Source organism: Sphaeramia orbicularis, chromosome 7 (assembly GCF_902148855.1).
Source record: "Sphaeramia orbicularis chromosome 7, fSphaOr1.1, whole genome shotgun sequence".
NCBI lineage: Eukaryota > Metazoa > Chordata > Actinopteri > Kurtiformes > Apogonidae > Sphaeramia > Sphaeramia orbicularis.
The window spans coordinates 29,053,476-29,075,186 of record NC_043963.1 but is presented as its reverse complement, the minus strand read 5'-3'; the positions used below and the strand labels follow the sequence as shown (position 1 = coordinate 29,075,186).

At 40.0% G+C, this 21,711-nt stretch overlaps 1 protein-coding gene across 8 annotated transcripts in view; it reads left to right on the top strand.

The window, feature by feature from the left end:
- LOC115422301 (IQ motif and SEC7 domain-containing protein 1-like) overlaps positions 1-21,711 on the top strand; it is a 134,976-nt gene that overhangs the window by 98,505 nt on the left and 14,760 nt on the right. For 6 of the 8 annotated variants that reach the window (XM_030138546.1, XM_030138545.1, XM_030138547.1 and 3 more), the window contains 6 exons: positions 16,619-16,898; positions 17,398-18,674; positions 19,668-19,829; positions 19,970-20,092; positions 20,529-20,695; positions 20,801-20,940. In XM_030138546.1, the coding sequence (XP_029994406.1) occupies positions 16,619-16,898; positions 17,398-18,674; positions 19,668-19,829; positions 19,970-20,092; positions 20,529-20,695; positions 20,801-20,940 (2,149 nt within the window). Of the gene's footprint in view, positions 1-9,021; positions 9,373-15,832; positions 16,104-16,618; positions 16,899-17,397; positions 18,675-19,667; positions 19,830-19,969; positions 20,093-20,528; positions 20,696-20,800; positions 20,941-21,711 lie in introns of those variants that run through there. The other 2 variants (XM_030138551.1, XM_030138548.1) reach the window with 2 other exon arrangements.

Sequence of the window (21,711 nt, the reverse complement as noted above, 5' to 3'; positions counted from 1 at the left end):
AAACCCTATAATAAGTCATGCTTTAGTAAAACAGTATCAGCATTTAGTGCATTTAATCCTCTATTACAAGCTTCCATCATCCTTTATAGTTTACTTTGTGCATTTCTCATACACATATCTCATCATTTTCGCTCAAACGGACCTATCTTGACATGATTACAGTTTGCGATACAATAAACCAGCTGCGTGGAGAACCAGTTTGTCATCCTGCAGGGAAGGAACTGTGATAGGGGCCTCTAATATATAATTGAGCGGCTGCAAATTGATGGGCCCCGCAGCCTGCAGAGACCTCCGGGCTGCGCTTTAAGTCAATAAAGTAGTGAGCTCTATGGAGCGTACATCAACCCTCCAAGGATGCAGCCCAGCTAGCAGACAGATTTACTCCTCTTTTGAAGCCCATTCCTCAATAATGACAAGAATTCATCCCTTTTGTTTTATTCTGAGACTTGTCTAATCAGTGGCGGTGTGTGGCGAGCTTAGTGTTAATGTTGATGTATGAGTAGATCATTCGTGGCTCGGCCCTGAAGGACTTGCATTATTATCAGGTTCCAGTGTGTGTTTGAAACCTTCTGCGCTTAAATTAAATGGAAGCCAAACAACATTAGCCCCCGTCAGGTAGTTTGTCATGGGATGGTGAATTAATCCACATGCCCTGTATAACCCTCTTTTCTTGTAAATGCTTTGGCATTCTCTCAAGTGGAGGTTATGGAAGGCTTCGAGAGAGATGAAACAATAAACATGAAGCTGTGAAACCCATCCTCAAGGGTGTTTTATCATGAATCCGGGTCTGTTTGTTATTCTCAGAAAGTCTCTATCACTCTATAAACCCAGGGCTCATGTCCTGCTTCTCCTGACTGAATGGGGTGTATGTTGAAATATAAGATCTGCTGACTTGCACCCTCCAGGTCTTGTGGAAACGTGGTATGAATGGAACTTGCACACTCAGGATATCTTGTTCCACTGGAATATGTCAACATAAATCCATTTCTCAGCAGTCCCGTGACCCGCACCAAAAAAAAAAAAAAAAAGTTTCTTCGGTTTCCTTTACCTTCACCATAGTGAAAGGAATGCAGATGGAGGATGACTGCTTTATCTCCCTGCTTTTGTTCTGTGATTGATTGCTTTCCCGTTGTCTGTCTTGCCTGGAAAACATTTCCCTGACTAGTTGTTATTTTTTCTTTTTTTCCTTTTTTTTTTACTTGCTTTTAGCTCATTGTCAGCTTCCCAAAAGCATGACATGCAAGTCCTGTGAAGAAATGAAGAAATGAGCACCATAAATAATTTACTTTTTAATTACGTCTGTTATTGTTAAGATGCTTTCAACTGTGGCTCTCAATTAATATTTAAATGCAAGTGATCAAGTTTTCATTGTGGCTAAGGGAAGTTGTCATCGCGTGTAATTTGAGACTGAGCTCTCGTGTGGGGTTTTGATGATTAGCGTTGGACTGGAGGTTGTTTTCTGCCACAATCTTCAATGCCTTGAGAATAAAATTATAGGCACGACTTGATTTTGTGTCAGGAGTTTCCCACAATTTCTGATCCTTATGAAGTTGTTAAATATGGAATAATAGCCTTGTTCAAAAAAGTATATGAATACAATCTCTAAAGTCTAATTTGTAACTTTTATTACTGTATTTAATGTTATTTTATTAAAATTAACTCATGTACAGCAAAGGAAATGGAATATAACTAGAATTTCCACACTAAAATTAAAAATATGAGTATTATAAGAAATATTTGGGTGTTTTTTTTTTCCCAGCTAATACAATATCTAAAGTCTAATTTGTAAGTTTTATTACTGTATTTAGTGTTATTTTATTAAAATTAACTCATGTACAGCAAAGGAAATGGAATATAACTAGAATTTCCACACTAAAATTAAAAATATGAGTATTATAAGAAATATTTGGGTGTTTTTTTTTCCAGCTAATACAATATCTAAAGTCTAATTTGTAAGTTTTATTACTGTATTTAATGTTATTTTATTAAAATTAACTCATGTACAGCAATGGAAATGGGATATAACTACAATTTCCACACTAAAATAAAAATATGAGCATTATAAGCAATATTTGGGTGTTTTCTTTCCCAGCTAACAGCATTTTCATCCCATTTCTGCCTTCCCTTACTCACATATGCATCCAGTCGTCCAGTTTTGAGGTCTTTCTCCTAAAATAACATTATGTTTCCTGAATGATTCTATCACTGTCAGCTTAATGAGGGCCATTAAAATGAAATATATTTTGCGGTTTCTCTTCCAAGTGGAGCAGAAACTGAAAGAAAATTCTTTATGATACTAAAGTCGTACAGTGACAGGTTCAATATTACTGGTGGGGTTTGCTGTGCCAGCAAGAAAACAACAACCACAATTTGGCTTAATCTGACATATTGACACATCTTACGGACGTCACTGTTGTTCAGTGACTGTGTTTTCCCGAATCAAAGACTGGGAAGGCGTTATGGAGCAGACACGAGAAAGGCTGCCTTTATACACAGTGCCAACACAAACAATAGCCTGTGCCAGTGTAGACGGCCGAGCCCGGGAGGTGCTCCTCGAGCTTCAATGGCCTCAGTGTTTTTGCCGTGGGCTTCGGATGCCACAGAGGCGCAGTTGGCTTTACCAGTGAAGGGCATCAGTGCGCAGCAAGAAACTGGAGTCCTGGCAGTGGACGACAGGGCTGAAAGGCAGAGCAAGGCAAACCCTGCTTAAGAGATTATACAGCTGTGAGTAGAGAGGTGAGTATGACAGAATGAACGCCATCGCAGGAGGAGTATTATAGGAATTTAAAGGTTTTGATCCTTTTCCTCCCTTTATCTGTTTCTTTCAATCATAAATAATCAGCATTTTTTTTAACACACATCTATTCTACACCTTCAATTAACATGTCTGTTTGTCGACTAGAAAACTTATTTATACTCCAGCTGCTCTGAACCATAACACTATTTCATGCTACACTGCTAATTAAATCTTGTGAGGGATGTGAGTGATTGAGCAAAACAACATGTTCAAGATCAGCTTTTTATCTGATCACTGATGCAGTCGGCAATGAATGGAATTTGATTGAAACAGCAATTATTATCATTGTTAAGCCTTCCAGTCAATTTACCCAGTTCAATGATGTCATTTAGCTCATAGCTCCAAATTGATTGCTTTGCCAGACACACAAACATGTTCACACACACACACACACACACACATACACACAAACACACACAATGAGTTATTTTAGTCATATATCTGGTTTATACCAAAAGATAGATACATGTTCTCTGGGATTAAGCTGATGGATGACTCCTGGAAGTCAGTTCTGAAGTCAGGAGACTGGAGAGATGTGGTTTTTAAAGTGTTTGGCTGATGTTACTCAAAATGGGAGGCGATGTGATGATAGATTGGCCTCTGTGGCGCGGCGAGGCTATAAGCAGATGGTGTCTTTTTGCTTTAAGAAAACCTTATGGGGTTTTGAAATGGTTGAAAAACTGATGGATGGAGATCTAAATGTTTTTTGTGGCTGCGATGTGTCCTAACAGTGGTGTGTGTATGGTTTATGTGTGCTTTAATTTGTTTGTGTCAAATTTCACATGTTGCTGCTTTCAATATAATAGAGCAGTAAGCAGTTTTGGAAGGTTTGCCTTAAGTAGTAAGTTACAGATTATTAGTTACACAGTTAGAAATGTGATGAAATGTTAAGTTTTTCATCCATTTAAGGTTAATTTGTTACCATTTGATTACCTTTGTTTTACAGGTTTTTCACTGGGTAACATCCTGAAACCAGACATTTAAACTAACATCGTACAATTAGGTTATTTTAGATCAATTTACATATTTCAGAAGGAAGATGTTAATGAACTTCCAGCCCTGAAAGGTATTTTTTATTCTAAGACAGGGCTATGGTGTGACCCACTTTAATGTAACATATGAGCATTGTACCAAAAATAATGATGTATTGTAAAGTGTTTTTTTAATTGATAGATGTAACCCTGGTGATTAGATAATTTAATCAGAAATTGTAATTTGATCACTTTTTAGAACAAAGCTATATCTGTTATTGTAAAAAAAATTTCAGCAATTAACATAATCTTGTAACTTGTAACCAGCTACACTGTATTTATAATGTTGAAAATAAAAATAAATAATAAACAAAATAAAATTAGGAATAAAACAAGTGATGCAAAGAAAAGTGATGCTCTTTGCTAAAAAATCATATATTATATTGTAATCTTTCTGATTAACTGATTTCTTCCCCACAGTAACTACAACTGATTATTGTTAAATTAATTCAGCAATTAACAAAATGTCATTATTAGTAGCTAGTCACTCCGTAGTGCTTTTTTTCTATACTGGTAGAAACAATGAGCAGTGATGCAAGGTACATTCAGATTAATCATTGCTCTGAGTTCTAGTGGATGTAAAGTAGGATTTGCCCTGTGTGACTTGAGACAGGTGTGAATCTGCCACTGCCTCAAATAGAATATGTCACCAACCCCCTCAACATTCACCGACCAGAAAAGGCTGACCTTTTTTCATCCTGGTTCCCTCTGAATAGCCCAACCCCCTTCACAACTGGCTGCAACCATCACAAACATGTCTGACCTCAGTTGTCCTGAATGACATCACTGCCACATGTCTGGCCTCGGGCCTGTTTTGCATCCTTAGAGGAGGCTGTAATGTCATTTACAACCAATGGGTGGCGCTCTCAGCCTAAGTGCCCTCTGTGGATTGCATCTCATCATGTTTGGACTCTGTTTTGTTGGTCTGGCTTGCGCTGTCACGCTCCTGTGGCCGTCATGACCACTATGGGTATTTATACCCTCTGCGGCCTTTGTCACATTTACAGAAAGTGCCAGTCTGAGCTCTAAGCATCAGAGACACTGTCTGAGCCTCGCACTGTTTTCCAAGTGACCTCAAAATTTCAGAGTCACTGAGAAGCGCTGCACATCATTCTGTCACAAAGGCAAAGATAATGAGATGAAATCAGCAGGGCATGCAGTGGCCATTCTCTTGTGTTAACGGGTATTCTTCTTGTTCTTCACAGCATTGTTCTCCTCCTTCACTCTGTTTACTGGAGAGTGTCACCTCACATGGGTCTATTTTTAGCAGAAGAGCATTGTGCAGTGTGTAGTGTGTTTCTGTGTGGGGAGGGGCTATGGTGAAGAGCTTCAGAGGAATATGGCATCTGAAAATAGAGTGAACTGAAAGGAAAATATTGTAATTGAACAAAGAGGACCTGCTTCTAAAAATGGTAACGCTACACAATACATGACCTTGTTGTGCGTATCGTGGTGAGATGGCATTGCTAGCATATTCTTGAACTTATTTCGAGTCTTTTGTTTGCCATGATTTCATGAAATGCATTTTTTATTTTGCTGCAGTCCTCCACACACACACATAAGGGCACAAACATGTGGTTAAGTTAAAGGTATGCTTGGTTCGCATAATAAGGGTGTCATTTTATTCATGCATTTTCTCTTCCCACGCGGCCCATTTGAGGATGGCTGAGAAATGCAAAGGACAGGTCGTTGGATGCCCACATTCATCTCTTTGGGCAATTTAGTCTCCACCCAACCTGAAAAGCATATGTTGTTGGAATGTGCAAGGAAACCAAAGGAAACCCACGCAAACATCGAGAGAACAAGCAACACCCCACCCAAAAAAAAGTCTAAGGGGCAAATGTTAGGCTTCTCTCTGCTTGTGAGCTACGTTTTGGTGAATTTGCACTACCTGGCAAAAGTAGGATTAGGAGATTAAAATCATGTTCATGTCCAGGTGCAGCGACTTTGGACAGTGCTGAGCTGTTTTCCGTCTTCTCTGTCTCTGTGATAAGTTAAGCTTATCAACTGCTGCCTCTATCTCAGTAATTGGCTACAACCATGGGAACATTATGTCTTATACTTACAGTTAATTCGCCAAAATGTCAAACTTTAACTTGTAGTGCTGGGAATATGTTAATTGTAGAAGAAAGCATTGTCTAAGAAAAGAAAGAAATATATATATATAAAGCTTTCTTTTCTCACACAATTTTGATTGATATTTAACTTTAAGAGTTTGAATTAAAAGTTGGAGCGACTACTTTCTGAGCTGCAACATCTTTGCGTAAAACAAAAGAAGCTGCTTTGAAATAATATTTTGCTGGAATAAAAGTTGTGTCAGATGTCTCTTCTAGTTTCCATGTGTCTGGACAACCAGATTGTTTCTATCTGGATTGGAATTGTTAAGTGATGTATGAACAGGAGAAAAGAGAAAAGCCTTTAGACATCACTTGCCTCTGATGATCTTTGATCACTCCCATAGGATCCCAGAGGCAACACATCTGCTCCAGCTTTGCTGCCAGGATGTGATGAGCAGAGGCAGCATATCCTTTAATTACTCTCATTTCAACTCTATTTATACATCTGATTCCAGATCCTTCAGATGCACAAAAATTCTTTGTTCCTGACAATTTACAGGAGACAAAAAGTCTTTCTTTTTTTTCCTCTTATACAAAGTGCTCTGTGTTCACAAAGCTAGCCCGAGCCACTACATCTAATTTAGTATGCTGTTGTATCAAACTATGACATCAGTCCTTTGTAATTGTTTCCAGACCCGGCAAGGGCTGAGTTTTCATTTTATTTTCCGTGTCTTAGCACAGGTCTTGGTTGCTCAGCATCCAGCAAAAGCAGATAATGAGAACGGTGCATGATGTCATGCAGACATGTACAATGTGCCAAAACCTTGTGACCAAGTTTCCAGGAAACGATCAGTTTCCCCCTTCGTTTCCTTTGCTCTCTTACCCTGTGCTGTCTTTTTTCATTCTAGTGGCAACTTTAAAGTCCGACTTTTTGATAATATTTGGCTGACAGATCTGTGGGAACACACTTGATAACAGCGTTTGTGTGGAGCTGACCTGTAGATGCCTCTTGTGACCACACCCCAAGTTTCGCATAGCTACCTCTCCTTACTCTAAAACCAGAGGAAGAAAATTGGAGGAGGGGGGGCTGATGTTGGAGCTGAAATGCAGCGAGACCATATGTATTGAGTTGAAGAAATGGCGTTTTATGAGCAGAGTGGGCCTCTGCTTGGAATTCTCAATGACATCATTCTGGAGCAGAGCGCCATGAAGGCACAGCTCAGGAGATGGAGCGAGCCTTCGACTAGACAGTAACACTAGAAGAAGAAGAATGGAGAGGCAGACAGACACCGGTTTACTCTGTGTCCTTAAGTTCGTTCAAACTTTCATGGCTCATCTTTATCTGAAATTCATCTGATTAGATTTCAGCATAGCTCTCTGCGATACTCAGACTAAACTAATGCTGCCCTTGAGCCTCATGTTGAAACAATCATGACAGGCTCGGGGCTTATAATCATCACAAGCCTGCCTTCAAAATGAGACCTTGATATTACTTCATATCTTATTTCTAAACAAATAACATCTAGTTAGCCGTTCTCTGTGGTCCTCCAGCAAAAACAAAACCCGCATCTGAGCTGATATCTAATAACATGTGCGCATTTCTAAATGTAAATGCCAGTCTCATGTGTGATGAAATGCATCAAAATGATAGAATTATGAGGATGCCACTTTTATTAAAGAGGCATCTTGGTTGATTTTCTTTTGTTTACTGGCGCACAGGGATAAACTGATTTTACTAAGAACTGGGAGATGGTATGATAGGTGAGATGTGATAGTAGAGTCAAGTATCTGCACCATAAGGCTCCAGCAGCTGTAGTCACCATAATACAGGGGCCAAGGTCTCAAACTGAAATAGATCAGTCAGCCAGTAACTGTCTGGTTGGACTGAGTCACACATTGCAAGTCTGGCTATGCTATGCAGATCTGCTGCTGCTGTTTAAGATATTATCTCCTGTAGGTCATTTTTTCCTCTTTTCCCTTTGTTTCAGTTGAACTCATAGAGGAGAACAATCCAGAGAAGGTGATCATTTCAGGGGTTCAGGCCTGTAATTAGTGGACAGCAACATCTCCCTCCACAGTCTGGTGTGTAGATGATTGGTGTCCCTGTAAACTGGCTCCATGTGGGAGCTATTCTCCTGCGTTTCCTGTGCCTGTTGTCATTACATAGAAAATACCTCTGACTTGGGGGCAGTTTACCCCAACCCCCCTTTCCTCAGAGGGGTGATTAGTCTCCAGTCCGTCTTAGCAACAACTTTTGAAGTCCACAGACGAGGCACCATCAGTCAAAGGTCTGCCGAAAGCACCAAGGCAAGTCTGGGTGAGCGTTACCATACTAGTGACATTTTAATGAGTACAGCCTATTCTATGAAATTATACAATGTAGATTTCAAGGAGTTTAAATTGAAGGGCGAAAGGTGCAGCTACTACTTTCCTGTGATTTCAGGTTTGGGTTGCATTAGCGAACAAACATGAGGAACACACTGAATATGCCCTCGAGTTCTTTTCTTAGCGCACATCTGAACAGTCACTTTTCAGCCCTGAAAGGCTCTATTAATAGAGAAGCTCCCTTGTATTTGCCATCTCTACCCACTAAGATATTTCTCCTCTGTGCAAAAAACAGCCAACAAATGGTACTTCTGACAGTCGTGCACTTTAAAACCTCATCTCTGTCAATACTCTCAGCTCATACTTTGTCCCCTTACCTGTTTTCCACTCTGTCTCTTTGCCATTTATCTATTATACTTAAATAAGTTGAACTACATCAAGCTGTCACTCCCTCCTTTCGGTGCTTTTAGCGCCTCGCTTTATCTCTCCCTCCCCGCCTTGGCTGTCTCTGGCTTTCATTTTCACATGCTTTTTTATGTTCTTTGATAACTCGCCAGAAAAATGTAAATTTTTTTTTTCTTGACATCATCTGCTTCAGGGTCATTTGTGTGTCCCTTCCTTGCATGACTAGTGTTAAGCAGGAGGTGTTTCATCTCCTTCTCTCTCTTTCTCCCTAGTTACAGAGCCACCATGCTCTCACACCCCCTTCTTCCCTGTACCCCGCCCCTTTCCATACTGCTCAGACCCTGGCAAAAAACCCACACTCCCCTGTCTCCCAGCCTCCGCCCCCCTCATACTCCGACCAGCCCGGCTCACGGAGGACAGAGAGGAAGAAAGAGAAAAAGAAAGAGCTCCATTTGTCTGTCAGAAATTACAGACTGCCACTTAGCACTGACCATGTCTGAATACCATCCATAGGGAGCTGCTTTTACAAGGCAAAGAAATGGAAAATGTCAGCAAGGACAGAGGCAGCTACAATCAAAAGCTATAGCAGATTGGCAATGTATCTGTTAGAGGAACATTTTTAGGCTGTAATGGGGACTTGTGAGGAGGACTACTACTGTTTGGAGCTCATCGTCTTGTGAGTGCCGGCCAGCATGTGGTGTTTGCAGTGTAATTCGGAGAAGACCCAGTCGCTGCTGGAACTGGAACTGAATGGCTGGTAAGAGTAATGGGAAAGTGTAAATGAGAGCATGTTTGTTTTAGTGGATGGGGGTGTAGGTGCATGTGTGTGTGTGTGTGTGTGTGTGTGTGTTTTGTCTTTAGATGAGGTAATACCAGCCTGTGAGAGCTTATGAGACTGTTTAATAAACAAAGGTGAAACGGGTTTTGTATGGAATTAACACCTTCCTCTTGTGTCTTCCTCATAGGAGTAATATGAAGACAAACTAAGTCACCATGATCATGAATTGTGACGAGATATCTGCTTTTTCAGTTTTGACTCCTCTACAATGAAAAACAGACCCTGTCCCCCCCTATGAGTCACTGTGTGCGAAAGCTATTATGGTATGTTTAGTCTTACTGTACAGGCTCCGTCTGTATGGGAGTTGGATTGTCCCCCCTGCTCGGCTGAAGGGCATTCCTGTGGTGTGTCGTGGCCCTCCCGCTCACTGGCCGTGACTATGTGCTTTTTCATGGCTCAATCTTCAAGGGCAGGTGCTGAGCGTGGTGAGGGGGATAGTCAATTATTCATCAGTCAAAGATAATGACAGAAGCTGTGTAGATGTTGTTGTTGTTGTTGTTGTTGTTGTCGAGACTTGACAGAAGGGAAGAGGGGGAGGGATACCTTGGTTTTAACAGAATGAGGACCAACAGTTGACAGGGGAATAGTGCTGACTTCTGATTACTTTTATTAATAAGCACAACATCACATTTGTATCTATGTTTTCATTGTTTTGAACTAATACTAATACTTCATTTTCCCATATATAGATATAAAATGCGATTAAAATCCTTAGAATCTGGAGAAAAATAAGGTACCTCCTGTATAATGATCGGAACTATTGGCATTTTATTCATCTAATCTAATGCTTAACGCAGTAAAACTTTAGTTGGAAGTATTTTTTGGTGTCATTACCTTTATGATCTGAGAGGAAACAGAACTTCTGCACTTCCTCCTGGCTCAGCTTTCAGGCTTTAGAATATTTTGTCCAGTCACCAGATTTTTCAGTGAGGGGTGGTGTTAAACAGGTGATTGACAGCTGTAATGTCCAATCACTATCAATCCTGCATCAAGTTTGCCAAGATGGCAGCTCCCTTAACGATGATACTTTGGCTTCATTTTCCATATGCTTACACAAATCTTTGTTTTGTCATCCATTTTTGTTTTCCGTCTATGCATAGGACAAAGAGAAAGAGGATGTGTATTTTTAAGTGTGAGGCAAACAAATGCATTTAAAGTGATAAAATGTGATATTTACACGAGGAATGGAAGCTGTTTAGCGTTCAGTTTTACATCCAGTGAACCTCTCAGACTGAACTACACAGGTTACAGTAGTTAGTCTTATGAGACCCCTGAGTGGACTGTCTGCGAACTCCCACAGCAGATCTGTCAGTCCACACGCCAGAGCATCTTTCCAGTATGCAACCGAATCCAACTGTAAATCCCATCACGGTCTGCATATTATTTTTATAGCTGTTACAAAATGTTGGATCATACCTGAGTGTTTAGTGTTCACCTTCTTAATGCTGCAGCACCGCTTCATTAACATGTTACTGTGTGGTCTGCTAACCTTTCACCTGAAAAATCCATTCCCCACATCTGCATTGTGAGGACGCGTGCATGCATTTGTATTTATGAGCTCTCTGAGTCACCATGAAGAGAGAGAAAACATCTGTATTTGTTGTGTTTGGCGAACAAATTGCAGGGTGAACACCATGATATCAAAGTGCTGCTTGACTGAAAGGGTCACTTTACTGGCTGTGTTTACATACGCACACATAAAATGATTACACTGTGTACTTACGTTGAAGCAGGAAATCTAATAATGCATTTACATGTGTCGCATTAGGGTTGTATTACTTACTAAAGGCTCCACATGTAGTTTGTTCAGGAATCAGATTTCCAGTGTTTTCCATCCATGATAGGATTTGACATGATGTTCCTTTCGTGCTCTAATGTCAACAAAAAAAATCGACCTCACTGAGCAGATCAGACCTTTTCTGCTATGCTGCTGCTCTCACTGAATACAAGATACTGTCATTTGTTTTGTCTAATGCATTATTAGCCGTGTATACTAATTATAAATGGACTTTTTATTGCCTTTTAGCTACTATCTACTAGCTTAACACTGTTTTGTGCTTTGAATTCTTGATCAGACAAAACCAGACATATGAAGATGCAGTCTTCAGAAACTTCAGAAACAAACTTTATTTATACTATTGATCTTGTTTACCAGCAACCTCACTTATTGTAATATTATTATCTGTAACTATTGTTCTTAACATGATGTGCACTTAAAATGGATATATTTTTAAAGCTAGTTTTAGGGCAAGTAAATGCAATGCATATGCACAGGTTTTTATATAAATATTTAGCATACTCTACATTTCAATGGCTTTTGAAGTGAAGAATTGAATGGGGAATCCAGTTATGCCAAACCCCATCTTAAAACATTTATTGGAAAAACGTGCCGGCTCAGAGCAGTTTGTAGACTTTGCTGTCTTCGCTGTGACTTCATTTGGTAGTTACGTTGGTTCCACATTGCAGTTCTTTCTTCCTCCGTAGCTCCAGCCTGCACTTCATTAGCTTTCTTCTATTCCCAGAACTCCTGTTGATGTGACTCCTCTTTTCCGGGATGGAGGAATGTTTCTCCCTCTGGTCCGACTGATGGAATGGGTTGAGGCCTGGGCAGGGGCCTGGCTCTGTTTGTTCAGGATGTGTTGAGAGGGAAGGAGGGAGGAAAGAGAGATGGTTGACCCCCCCAGCACCATACCCCCAAATCCCTGGATCCCATAGCTGAAAATCACTGCCAGCTGAGCTGACATGCTTATCCATGCTTAGATCAGAACTATAAGGGGCTCCTGGTGGATAAAACAGCCAGACGGAGCGACAGACACTGTTGGGTAGTTGTTTAATGATATGGTGGCATCATGCAGGATTTCAAGTGCAGACAGTCGCAAGCAGGAAGTGGTCCTGGGATCCCTGCTGTATCATGCTACACCTCGCAATATTTCACAAGCCTTAAACTCTGATTATATAAAAAAAAAACAAAAAAAAACCCCACAACTTTCAGATTACTTCAGTTACCATGTGGAGCCATTTCTTCCTCTTCTGTGGAATACGTCATACAACTTCCTGCTCTGTTGCAAAATCCCTCCCTTTTTTTTCTTTCAATGTCCATTACAGCCTAAAGCATCAGCTCTTGAAGTGTTTTTCTTTCTTTCTTTCTTTCTTTCTTTCTTTCTTTCTTTCTTTCTTTCTTTCTTTCTTTCTTTCTTTCTTTCTTTCTTTCTTTCTTTCTTTCTTTCTTTCTTTCTTTCTTTCTTTCTTTCTTTCTTCTTTTCCCTCTGTCATGATGAACTGACTGACTTACTATGTGCAGTATTTGACAACCTCAGAGCTAAAAGCACCACAGCTGTGATTCACTCCTTTTCTGTTTCATCTGCACAATCACACATAGTCTGAATACTCAGTTTGGGGAAAATTAGGCAGAAGGACAAAATGGAAGGAAAGACCCCGGGTCCAGTTTCCCGTGGGGAAAGGCAACGCTAGCTGCCATAGTTCTGACTTTGTGCATCAAATGTTGTTTTTAGAGGTGACGGGGTGAGAGAGCAAACCCCAAAGGAACATTGTAGTACTGTGGGTATTAAAAGCAACTTGTGGTTTTTACTGTGTTTTCAGTTATTTCATGGACACATGATTCTTTTTGCCACAGTTTTATTGTCATGTTTAATCAATTGATATAAATCTGGTTTTGATAAGATGAGATAAGTTTATTTGTCACATGCACAGTTATACATAGTGCAATGTGGAGTGAAATGTATTTTTGTACGTGCAGCCAATAATAAAGAGAAGAAAGACATGCAACACACAAGATAAAAATGTATATATAGAAATATGAATGTACATATTAAAAAAGAAGCTCTAGTTTGTACAAACAATTTGCAGTACTGCAGATGTGAATAAGGTGCATTATATTTTGTTTAATTTCTATATTATATTAATTCTGTAATTACAATTATTATAATTGTAGACAAAGAATACAAAACAATAATAGAAAAAGTACATGCACATTTCCCATTATCTATTTGCAGTTAAATGAACAGAAACATAATAAATAAAATTGCCCTTTAATGCTTCTCTTGATTATAAATTTTGTGTTGCTTACATGAAGAGTATATGCTTCAGTAATGTACTATTTTCATTTATATTGTTTTTTTCACATGCATATTTCTCTCATGTCATTCACATGTCATTCATTTTATTGTAATATGTTGTGGCATTCAGACAAGCCATGTAATGTCACTTTATCCAGGCAAGCAGTCTTTTAATAAAGAAATCATCAAATCAGAAAAGACCACTGCCTGCATTCTGGTGCTGTGACAGTACATAAGGTGTGACTCTTAACTCCAGGGATGGTTATGTGACAGTTTGCAATGACAGATGGCGGAGGGAGAATTTCCCAATGGCGATTATGCAATGACTAGCATGATTTTCACCATGCTGCACATGGTTTTGTAGACCAGCAGAATAAACCCTCATCTTTTAGTTATGTTTCTTAAGCTTTTACTCAGGATTTAACCTTTCTTTTTCTTGGTGGCCTGAATGGGTAATGGAGATGATTCAATGTGATGCACCTGCCTCCTCAGAAAAATCCATTCTCCAACATTTAGCAGAAGTAAACATCTATGTAAACGCTGCTTAAGAGGCGGATCATTTCTCTTTAGTTACCACTAAACACCACCCAATTTCAGGATTAGACTAAACATTCAGCTGCTGCGGTAGATGGTAATTCTCCAGGGAGGATTGAGACACGGAAGCAAAACTCTGGTACTTTTATGACAAAAGCCTTCACAGTTCAACATGGTGGAGGAGGAGCTGTACCGAGACACACAGTAGTTTCCATGGAACAAAAAATTAGATTCATTAGCTTGTACTTTTATTTACTTATATTTATTAGCTTTTATTCGGTTTTCTTACCTTTAACTCTTTATCAATATAATTTGACAGTAGCGAAGAGTATAGACAAAGAGGAAAATGACAAACTTGTGCCTCTTGAGAGGTATTTTCATTGCAAAGTAGCAAAAAAGAAGCCATGCTAGTGCTGTGGCTGATGTTTTGTTGTAGTGGAAAGCTGTACTATAGCATCTTTCAGGGTTTTGGTTTGGTTTGGTTTTTTTTTAGAATAGGTTTTCTTCATTTGCTTATATTTCCCAGATGACTCTTTGGTATATTGAGGCCCTTGCAAAAATGATAGGACTCACTTGTATAAGTCCCTTAAATCATGAAGCTTTCAATAAATCTACATTAACCCATAAAGACCCAGGGCTACTTTTGTGGCAGTTCCTAACAAATTTTTTCTCTATATTTGACCTTATTTTTAGGGATTTATCTCCATTTATTGTAATATTATCATATGTATTTTTTGCCTTTTTCAATGTAAATCATGTATTTTCCTATATTTAATTCACAGATCATCTAGATGTTCATTAAAGCTAAGGGTTATTATATCAGAAAGAGAGAAAACTGAGAAAGAAGTGACTTTTTCACCAAATATATTAATAACAGAACATAAAAACAAGTGTCTCCGTCCACTGTCATTGATCCAACTCCATGGGTTTTACTGGTGAATCACTGTTGTCGAAGATGACGGTGTTTCCACGTTCACTATGGAGCCTCTGAACATCCAAATGGGTCATATCTAATGACCATGAAAAGACGGCAAACTGTATTTTACACTAGTTATTTACATGGATTGATAGGATTAGTGGATCAGAAGTTATTAAACACTTTAGATTAGTAGATGATTTGGTTACCAATGGCTTTTTGGGTCTTTACGGGTTAAGAAACATTTTATAATACACCATGTTGCACTTTCTCTTTTAGACAGATAGAAAAAAAATAAATAAATAAACAACATAGCGAGTAAAATTAGATCCAGAATTGCAAAATGACAAGTATGCAGTATGCATGTTGAAGATGACTGAACCAGCAAATATGCCTTTTACACAGCCTTTAGTAATCACAGGGCAGAGAACCTTGAATGAACATCTTGTGTAAACATTTTGTGGTGCGCTGCACATACTCTGCAGTTGCAAAGTCGTAAATCTGCATTCAGTTAAGAGCAAAACTTTACCCATGTAGTCACAATTAAATCTTACAGTTGCATCTGCTGCGTGAACTTTTGACCATGCTCAGTTCCACTTTTTCACTCAGCGTTGGGCAATGTTGGCTGTTGTTACTGAATGTTGATGTCAGGATTGTCTAATGAAGGAAGTAGATTGTGTACACTGTATGGGTGTGCCGAGTCACAGTTCAGATGCATTAGGCAGCCAGTGAACAGCAAATGCACTGTAGCGTAAAGGAGATACTTAGTGTAATGCCTGGTACTGAGGATATAGGCACCGTCTACACGCACACACACGTTTCAGCTATTTCCAGTGGACTGTGGAAGTTATATTTGCTGTCACTCTACTTAAAGTGGACTTTGTAACAGCTTTTGAAACAGCGAATCGTCGCTCGAGCAAACATGATGCAACTCTCCTTGGTCACTGATTGGCGCTTAAGGTGGCATAAACATTAGTTTCCTGGAGGATTCTATGTACTCTGGACTTAACTTGACAAAAAGAAAGAATGGTGGACAAGATCTGGAGGAAGAGTTGGCAATTTATAGAAAATAGACGTTCTTTTCGCAATAAGTCCTCTAGTAGTACGACAGAATGTAAGAGTGAGTGAGTAAACTTGTTTTTTTTTTTTCGCTTTATTTGTATAAGAGCTGGTGCAATGAATAACTGGAAGTGTTTACGTGGCATCTGTACTTTCTGAATCAAGCATATACGAGGAAACTGCCATATTTCTAGTCATTGTGGTTCTTTAAGCATAAGTAGAATTTGTAATGTTTTCATCCATTTCTTACAACACTCTCTGCAGATTTTGTTAATATATGTAATGTCATACTTGTCTTTTACCCTCCACATAGAGACTCAACCACAAGAAAAAGCTTTGGTTGAAAGGGTTTTGTAGGATTTGAAGCTTTTTGTGCTAGGTTCTTAGTCTAAGTTTACCTGATAGTCCATAAGTCTATGAAGTAGAGCGCCTTTATGCTTTTTATAAGGAGGATTAGAAAGACAACCATGATTCATCTGATAATCCTTGAAACTACATTCTGACTCGTTCTGAATTCCCATCATGCAACTGTTGATATGAAGTTGAAATCTAAACCCTTTCTTTGTCTCTTTGGTTGCAGTGTGGAAGGGGATGGACGGCCTAACGAGAGCGGCCCTTCCCTGGATGGTGGAGCCAGTTATGGCCAGGGCCCGGTGACTCACGGCTCCGCCATCAGCCCCGACCGATTTGACAGCCCTCTTTACAGCCACGGGGTCCAGCCTGGACCACAGAGACCCCGTCGGCCCAAACTCCAGCACTCACAGTCCATCCTCCGTAAGCAGGCTGAAGAGGAGGCCATCAAACGATCCCGCTCACTCTCCGAAAGCTATGAGCTCTCTGCTGACCTCCAGGACAAACAGGTACTCAAACAGTGTGTGTGTGTGTTATTCTCCATGTAGACAATGCAGGGAAAGGTAATTACTACATCAGCTCAGAGTCACTCACCACTGGGAGGGATACATTCCATCATCTTTCATCTGTTATCATTTCCATCAGTAAAAAAAAAAGTTCAAATTGAGTAGTTTTTGTCCAAATCTTCATCCGCAGGAAACCTTAAGTTTGCTTTAACCTTTGAGCTTCAATATAAATTTATAAGGAAGATGCGTCTGAGTTTAAGCCCTGTCCTTAGACGTAGGATTTCTGACTTTGCAAATATTTTGGATCTAATTGTGATCTGCTGTACAACTTTGACAAGTACATTGTAGAAATCTGAAGCCCTCACTACTCGTATTGGGAAAACTGACTTGTAGGACAGAAAAAGTCTTGTGTTCACTTTTTAAACTTGTGTAATGAACAATATAATTAGATCCATGAATTATTTTTTATGGATGTTTTTCATTTTTGCTTTCTTCTTTCTAGGTGGAAATGCTGGAGCGTAAATATGGTGGACGATTTATAACTCGCCATGCAGCCCGCACCATCCAGACAGCTTTCCGTCAATACCAGATGAACAAGAACTTTGAACGACTCAGGAGCTCTATGTCAGAGAACCGTATGTCCAGACGTATTGTTCTATCCAACATGAGGATGCAGCTCTCTTTCGAGGGCCCTGAGAAAGTGCACAGCTCCTATTTCGAGGGGAGGCAGGTGTCCATGACGGAGGACGGAACCCCGCTTTCAATGGTGCAGTCTGAATGTGGAGATATAGAGGTCCACCAACAGGCCAACATGGCAGCTCATCCACCTCCGCAGGGCGACCTGACAGACGCCATCACAGAGCTGGAGGACGCCTTTTCCAGGCAGGTGAAATCTCTGGCAGAGTCCATAGATGATGCACTGAACTGTCGCAGCCTCCAAGGGGATGAGGGTCCCGACCCGGAGGCCATGGGCTGCCCTGAGGTGGAGCGGGAAGTGCCCTATCAGGTCAAGTCCCACCGCAGGGCACCTGGACGCATGCACGATGAAACTATGGCGTCATACAGCGATGTTACTTTGTTCATCGATGAGGAGGACATGTCACCCTCTATTGCACTGTCGAGGTCAGGGGACCAGCAATCTAGCACAGAATCGGACTTACGGCTGCGTTCGGTCAACTCCTCTCAGGAGTACTGGCCTATTGACCCCAAAGATGAGGGTCGTGACACAGACACAAGCTGTCGCAGCACTCCGTCTCTGGAGTGTCAAGAGCAGCGTCTTCGCATGGACCATCTCCCTCTGTTGACCATCGAACCTCCTAGCGACAGCTCCGCGGAGCTCAGCGACCGCTCTGAACGGTCTATCAAACGGCCGCCCGTGTATGAGCCACACGGACACATTGTAACATCATCCCAGGCGAGCCCTAAACACATTTCACACGGACCCCCGCCAAGAGCTCCGTCCCGGGACGATGACGCACCTCTACGCCATCGCCACCGTCAACTGGAAAGCCATTTAGCCATCAACGGCTCAGCCAACCGGCAGAGTAAGTCAGAGTCTGACTTCTCTGATGGTGATAACGACAGCATCAACAGCACATCCAACTCCAACGACACCATCAACTGCAGCTCCGAGTCCTCGTCCAGAGACAGCCTACGAGAGCAGACGCTGAGCAAACAGACTTACCACAAGGAGACGCGCAACAGCTGGGACTCGCCCATCTTCAGCAACGATGTGATCCGCAAGAGACACTACCGCATCGGCCTGAATCTCTTTAACAAGTGGGTACTCGGCTCTGATGGAGTAGGCCCTTGACCGGTAAATCATGGTGTTAGAGACACCTCTTAGGAAACCTTTTACTAGCAGAGTGTAGTACTTTAAACTGTGACCGGGTGCATCCACATCCATAGAAAGGTATTTTGAAAGATAGGATCCATATGTAAGGAAAAATGTGCTTTGTCTGTAATTATTTTCCCTGCTGGTGTGATAGATAAACCTCATATTTTGACCTTTTCATTGAAGCCATGTCACATAAATAAAGTTATTTGCAAAGATGTGAGAATTTACATATGTAAAAGACATATCTACAGGATCAAAATACATTAGTAATAGCAGATACAGCTTTTACCAACAATTATGATTGTTATTCAGTTGTATTTATTTGTTTATTTTGTGTCAGCTTACTATCCTCTTGAGACCCAGCAATGCATTTTTTCCTCTGTAGGGGACAAAAGATTTACAACTTTACTTAAAAATTTTGAAAAAATAAAATAATAATAATAATAATAATAATAATAATAATAATGATAATAATAATAATAATAATGATGCGTTCCACTTCAAAGGATATTCCATAAATAAAATAAATAATAAAAATAAAAAATGCCAGTCTGAAAAGAAAACATATGCTGTTACTTCCCTGGGTCTCAGGAGACTATGAGATAAAATTACAATACAGCACAATTTTAAAATGCATGATTATATCCTGCCTTTTTCAGCAGGTTGTCAGGATGTCATTTTTTCAGACTTAGGAGTAACAGATTCTCTTCTGTAGTTTTTTTTTTTTTTTTTTTTAAAGAATATATTTCTTAAATTTTCATTTTCCAAAATAAAACACAACAAAACAGCTCGGTACCACAGTCAAAACAAACAGAGAGATTTACAGTCAGCATAAAGACAGTTTCCTATCACATTCATATAATATAATAAGAGCCTGTAATTCTGTAGAGTTCTGTAATTTTAATCCAGTCATCTGTTCATGTTGGATTTTTCAGGAAGCCAGAGAAGGGCATCCAGTATCTGACTGAGAGGGGCTTTATTCCCGACACACCGGTCGGCGTGGCCCACTTTCTGCTGCAAAGGAAGGGACTGAGCCGGCAGATGATAGGAGAATTCCTCGGCAATAGACAAAAACAGTTCAACAGAGATGTCTTGGAGTAAGTGTGGTTTTTCATCTTGTAAGCTGTGAAATTAAAATTGATCCAGTGTTAAGGATCAAAATGTGAAAATGAGTGTTTTTATTTTTTTTCTCACCTCTTATTCCGTGTGTGTGTGTGTGTGTGTGTGTGTGCATCAGCTGTGTGGTAGATGAAATGGACTTCCAGGGCATGGAGCTGGATGAGGCCCTCAGGAAATTTCAGAACCACATCCGTGTCCAGGGTGAGGCCCAGAAGGTTGAGCGTCTCATCGAAGCCTTCAGGTAGGATTACACACCCCGACAGATGGCATTTACGCATGAGGAGAACACATGAGTTATTAAAGATATATACCAAAGACTTATCAGGCTGAGGATTATAATTTAGTAAAGATAAGCGTAAACACGATACTGTCTGTTTGTTAGTGGAGAAAGTCTGATCATTAAACACTAATTGATCCCAAATGATTGTGTAAGCGAGAAAAAAAAAAAACCAACACAACACTGCTTCGTCTTCATTTTCATCGAAGCTTGTGACACGAACCCTTATTGATTTTCGACTGTTTTGTAAAGATAATAACAGAAAAGGAACCTGTTCTAGCCATGCTTCTGCTTTTCTGAGCAATACTGAAAACATTTCCCCACGGTGCCCATGTTTTTGTAATCTGAGCTGGGTCATAAGTCAAAAACCCGTTATGATTCTCCTGTTTTGTGTCTCTAGCCAGCGCTACTGCATCTGCAACCCCACAGTGGTGAGGCAGTTTAGGAACCCCGACACTATCTTCATCCTAGCCTTCGCTATCATCCTCCTCAATACTGACATGTACAGCCCCAATGTTAAACCTGAGAGGAAGATGAAGCTGGAAGACTTTATCAAGAATCTGCGAGGTATTAAAACCTGTCATATAATCTATTTTCCATTATCTATTTCTCATGTTCTGAAAAAGCATGTGTGAATACTTGATATTAATTCAACTCTGTCCTGTGTCTCAGGAGTGGACGATGGCGAGGACATACCCAGGGAGACTCTGGTCGGCATTTATGAGAGAATCCGAAAGAGGGAACTCAAGACCAATGAAGATCACGTCTCCCAGGTGCAGAAGGTCGAGAAGCTCATTGTAGGAAAGAAACCGGTGAGTATTGATCGTCTTTTCCACCCTGTTAGACATCTTATTTCTCATTCACACCACTGGAAAGGTCAATGGTGTCTGAGGTGCAGTTTAACCACAAACTATATCATTAGTTTTGGTTTTTATTTGTCTTTAAGTTTGTTTTTTTGATTCCTGTTCAGTTTCATTTATTTTATTTTATTATGAGAGTAAACACACTTTTTTTTATGTGTGACTTTTAATATTTTCATGTTCAGTCGTCATGAGAAAAGCCTTTATTTCTAGTGGCTGAAAGGATGAAACCATACGTGGCATCAAACTGTTAACAAATCCAGTATTTATAAAGGTCTTAGACTGTACCAAGGAAATTGCATTTTTTCTTGAATGTCATAAACCACAGGTGTCAAACATGCGGCCCGGGGGCCAAATCCAGCCCACCAAAGGGTCCAGTCTGGCCCCTGGGATGAATTTGTGAAATGCAAAAATTACATTGAAGATATTAATTATTTTAGTTCAGGTTCCACAAACAGACCAATTTAATCTCCAATGGGTCACATCAGTAAAATACTATCATAATAACCTATAAATACTCACAACTCCACATTTTTCCCTTCGTAAATGTAAACATTTTCATGCCATTTTACTGTATTTACACTAAAACAAACTAACATTTCACAAAAATACGAATAACCTGAACAAATATGAACATTTTGAAATGTCTGAAGTGTAATTTTAACAATATTGCACCTGTTATTAAATGTTTTGTGTATTTGTAGCTCCACTGTGATCTGTACG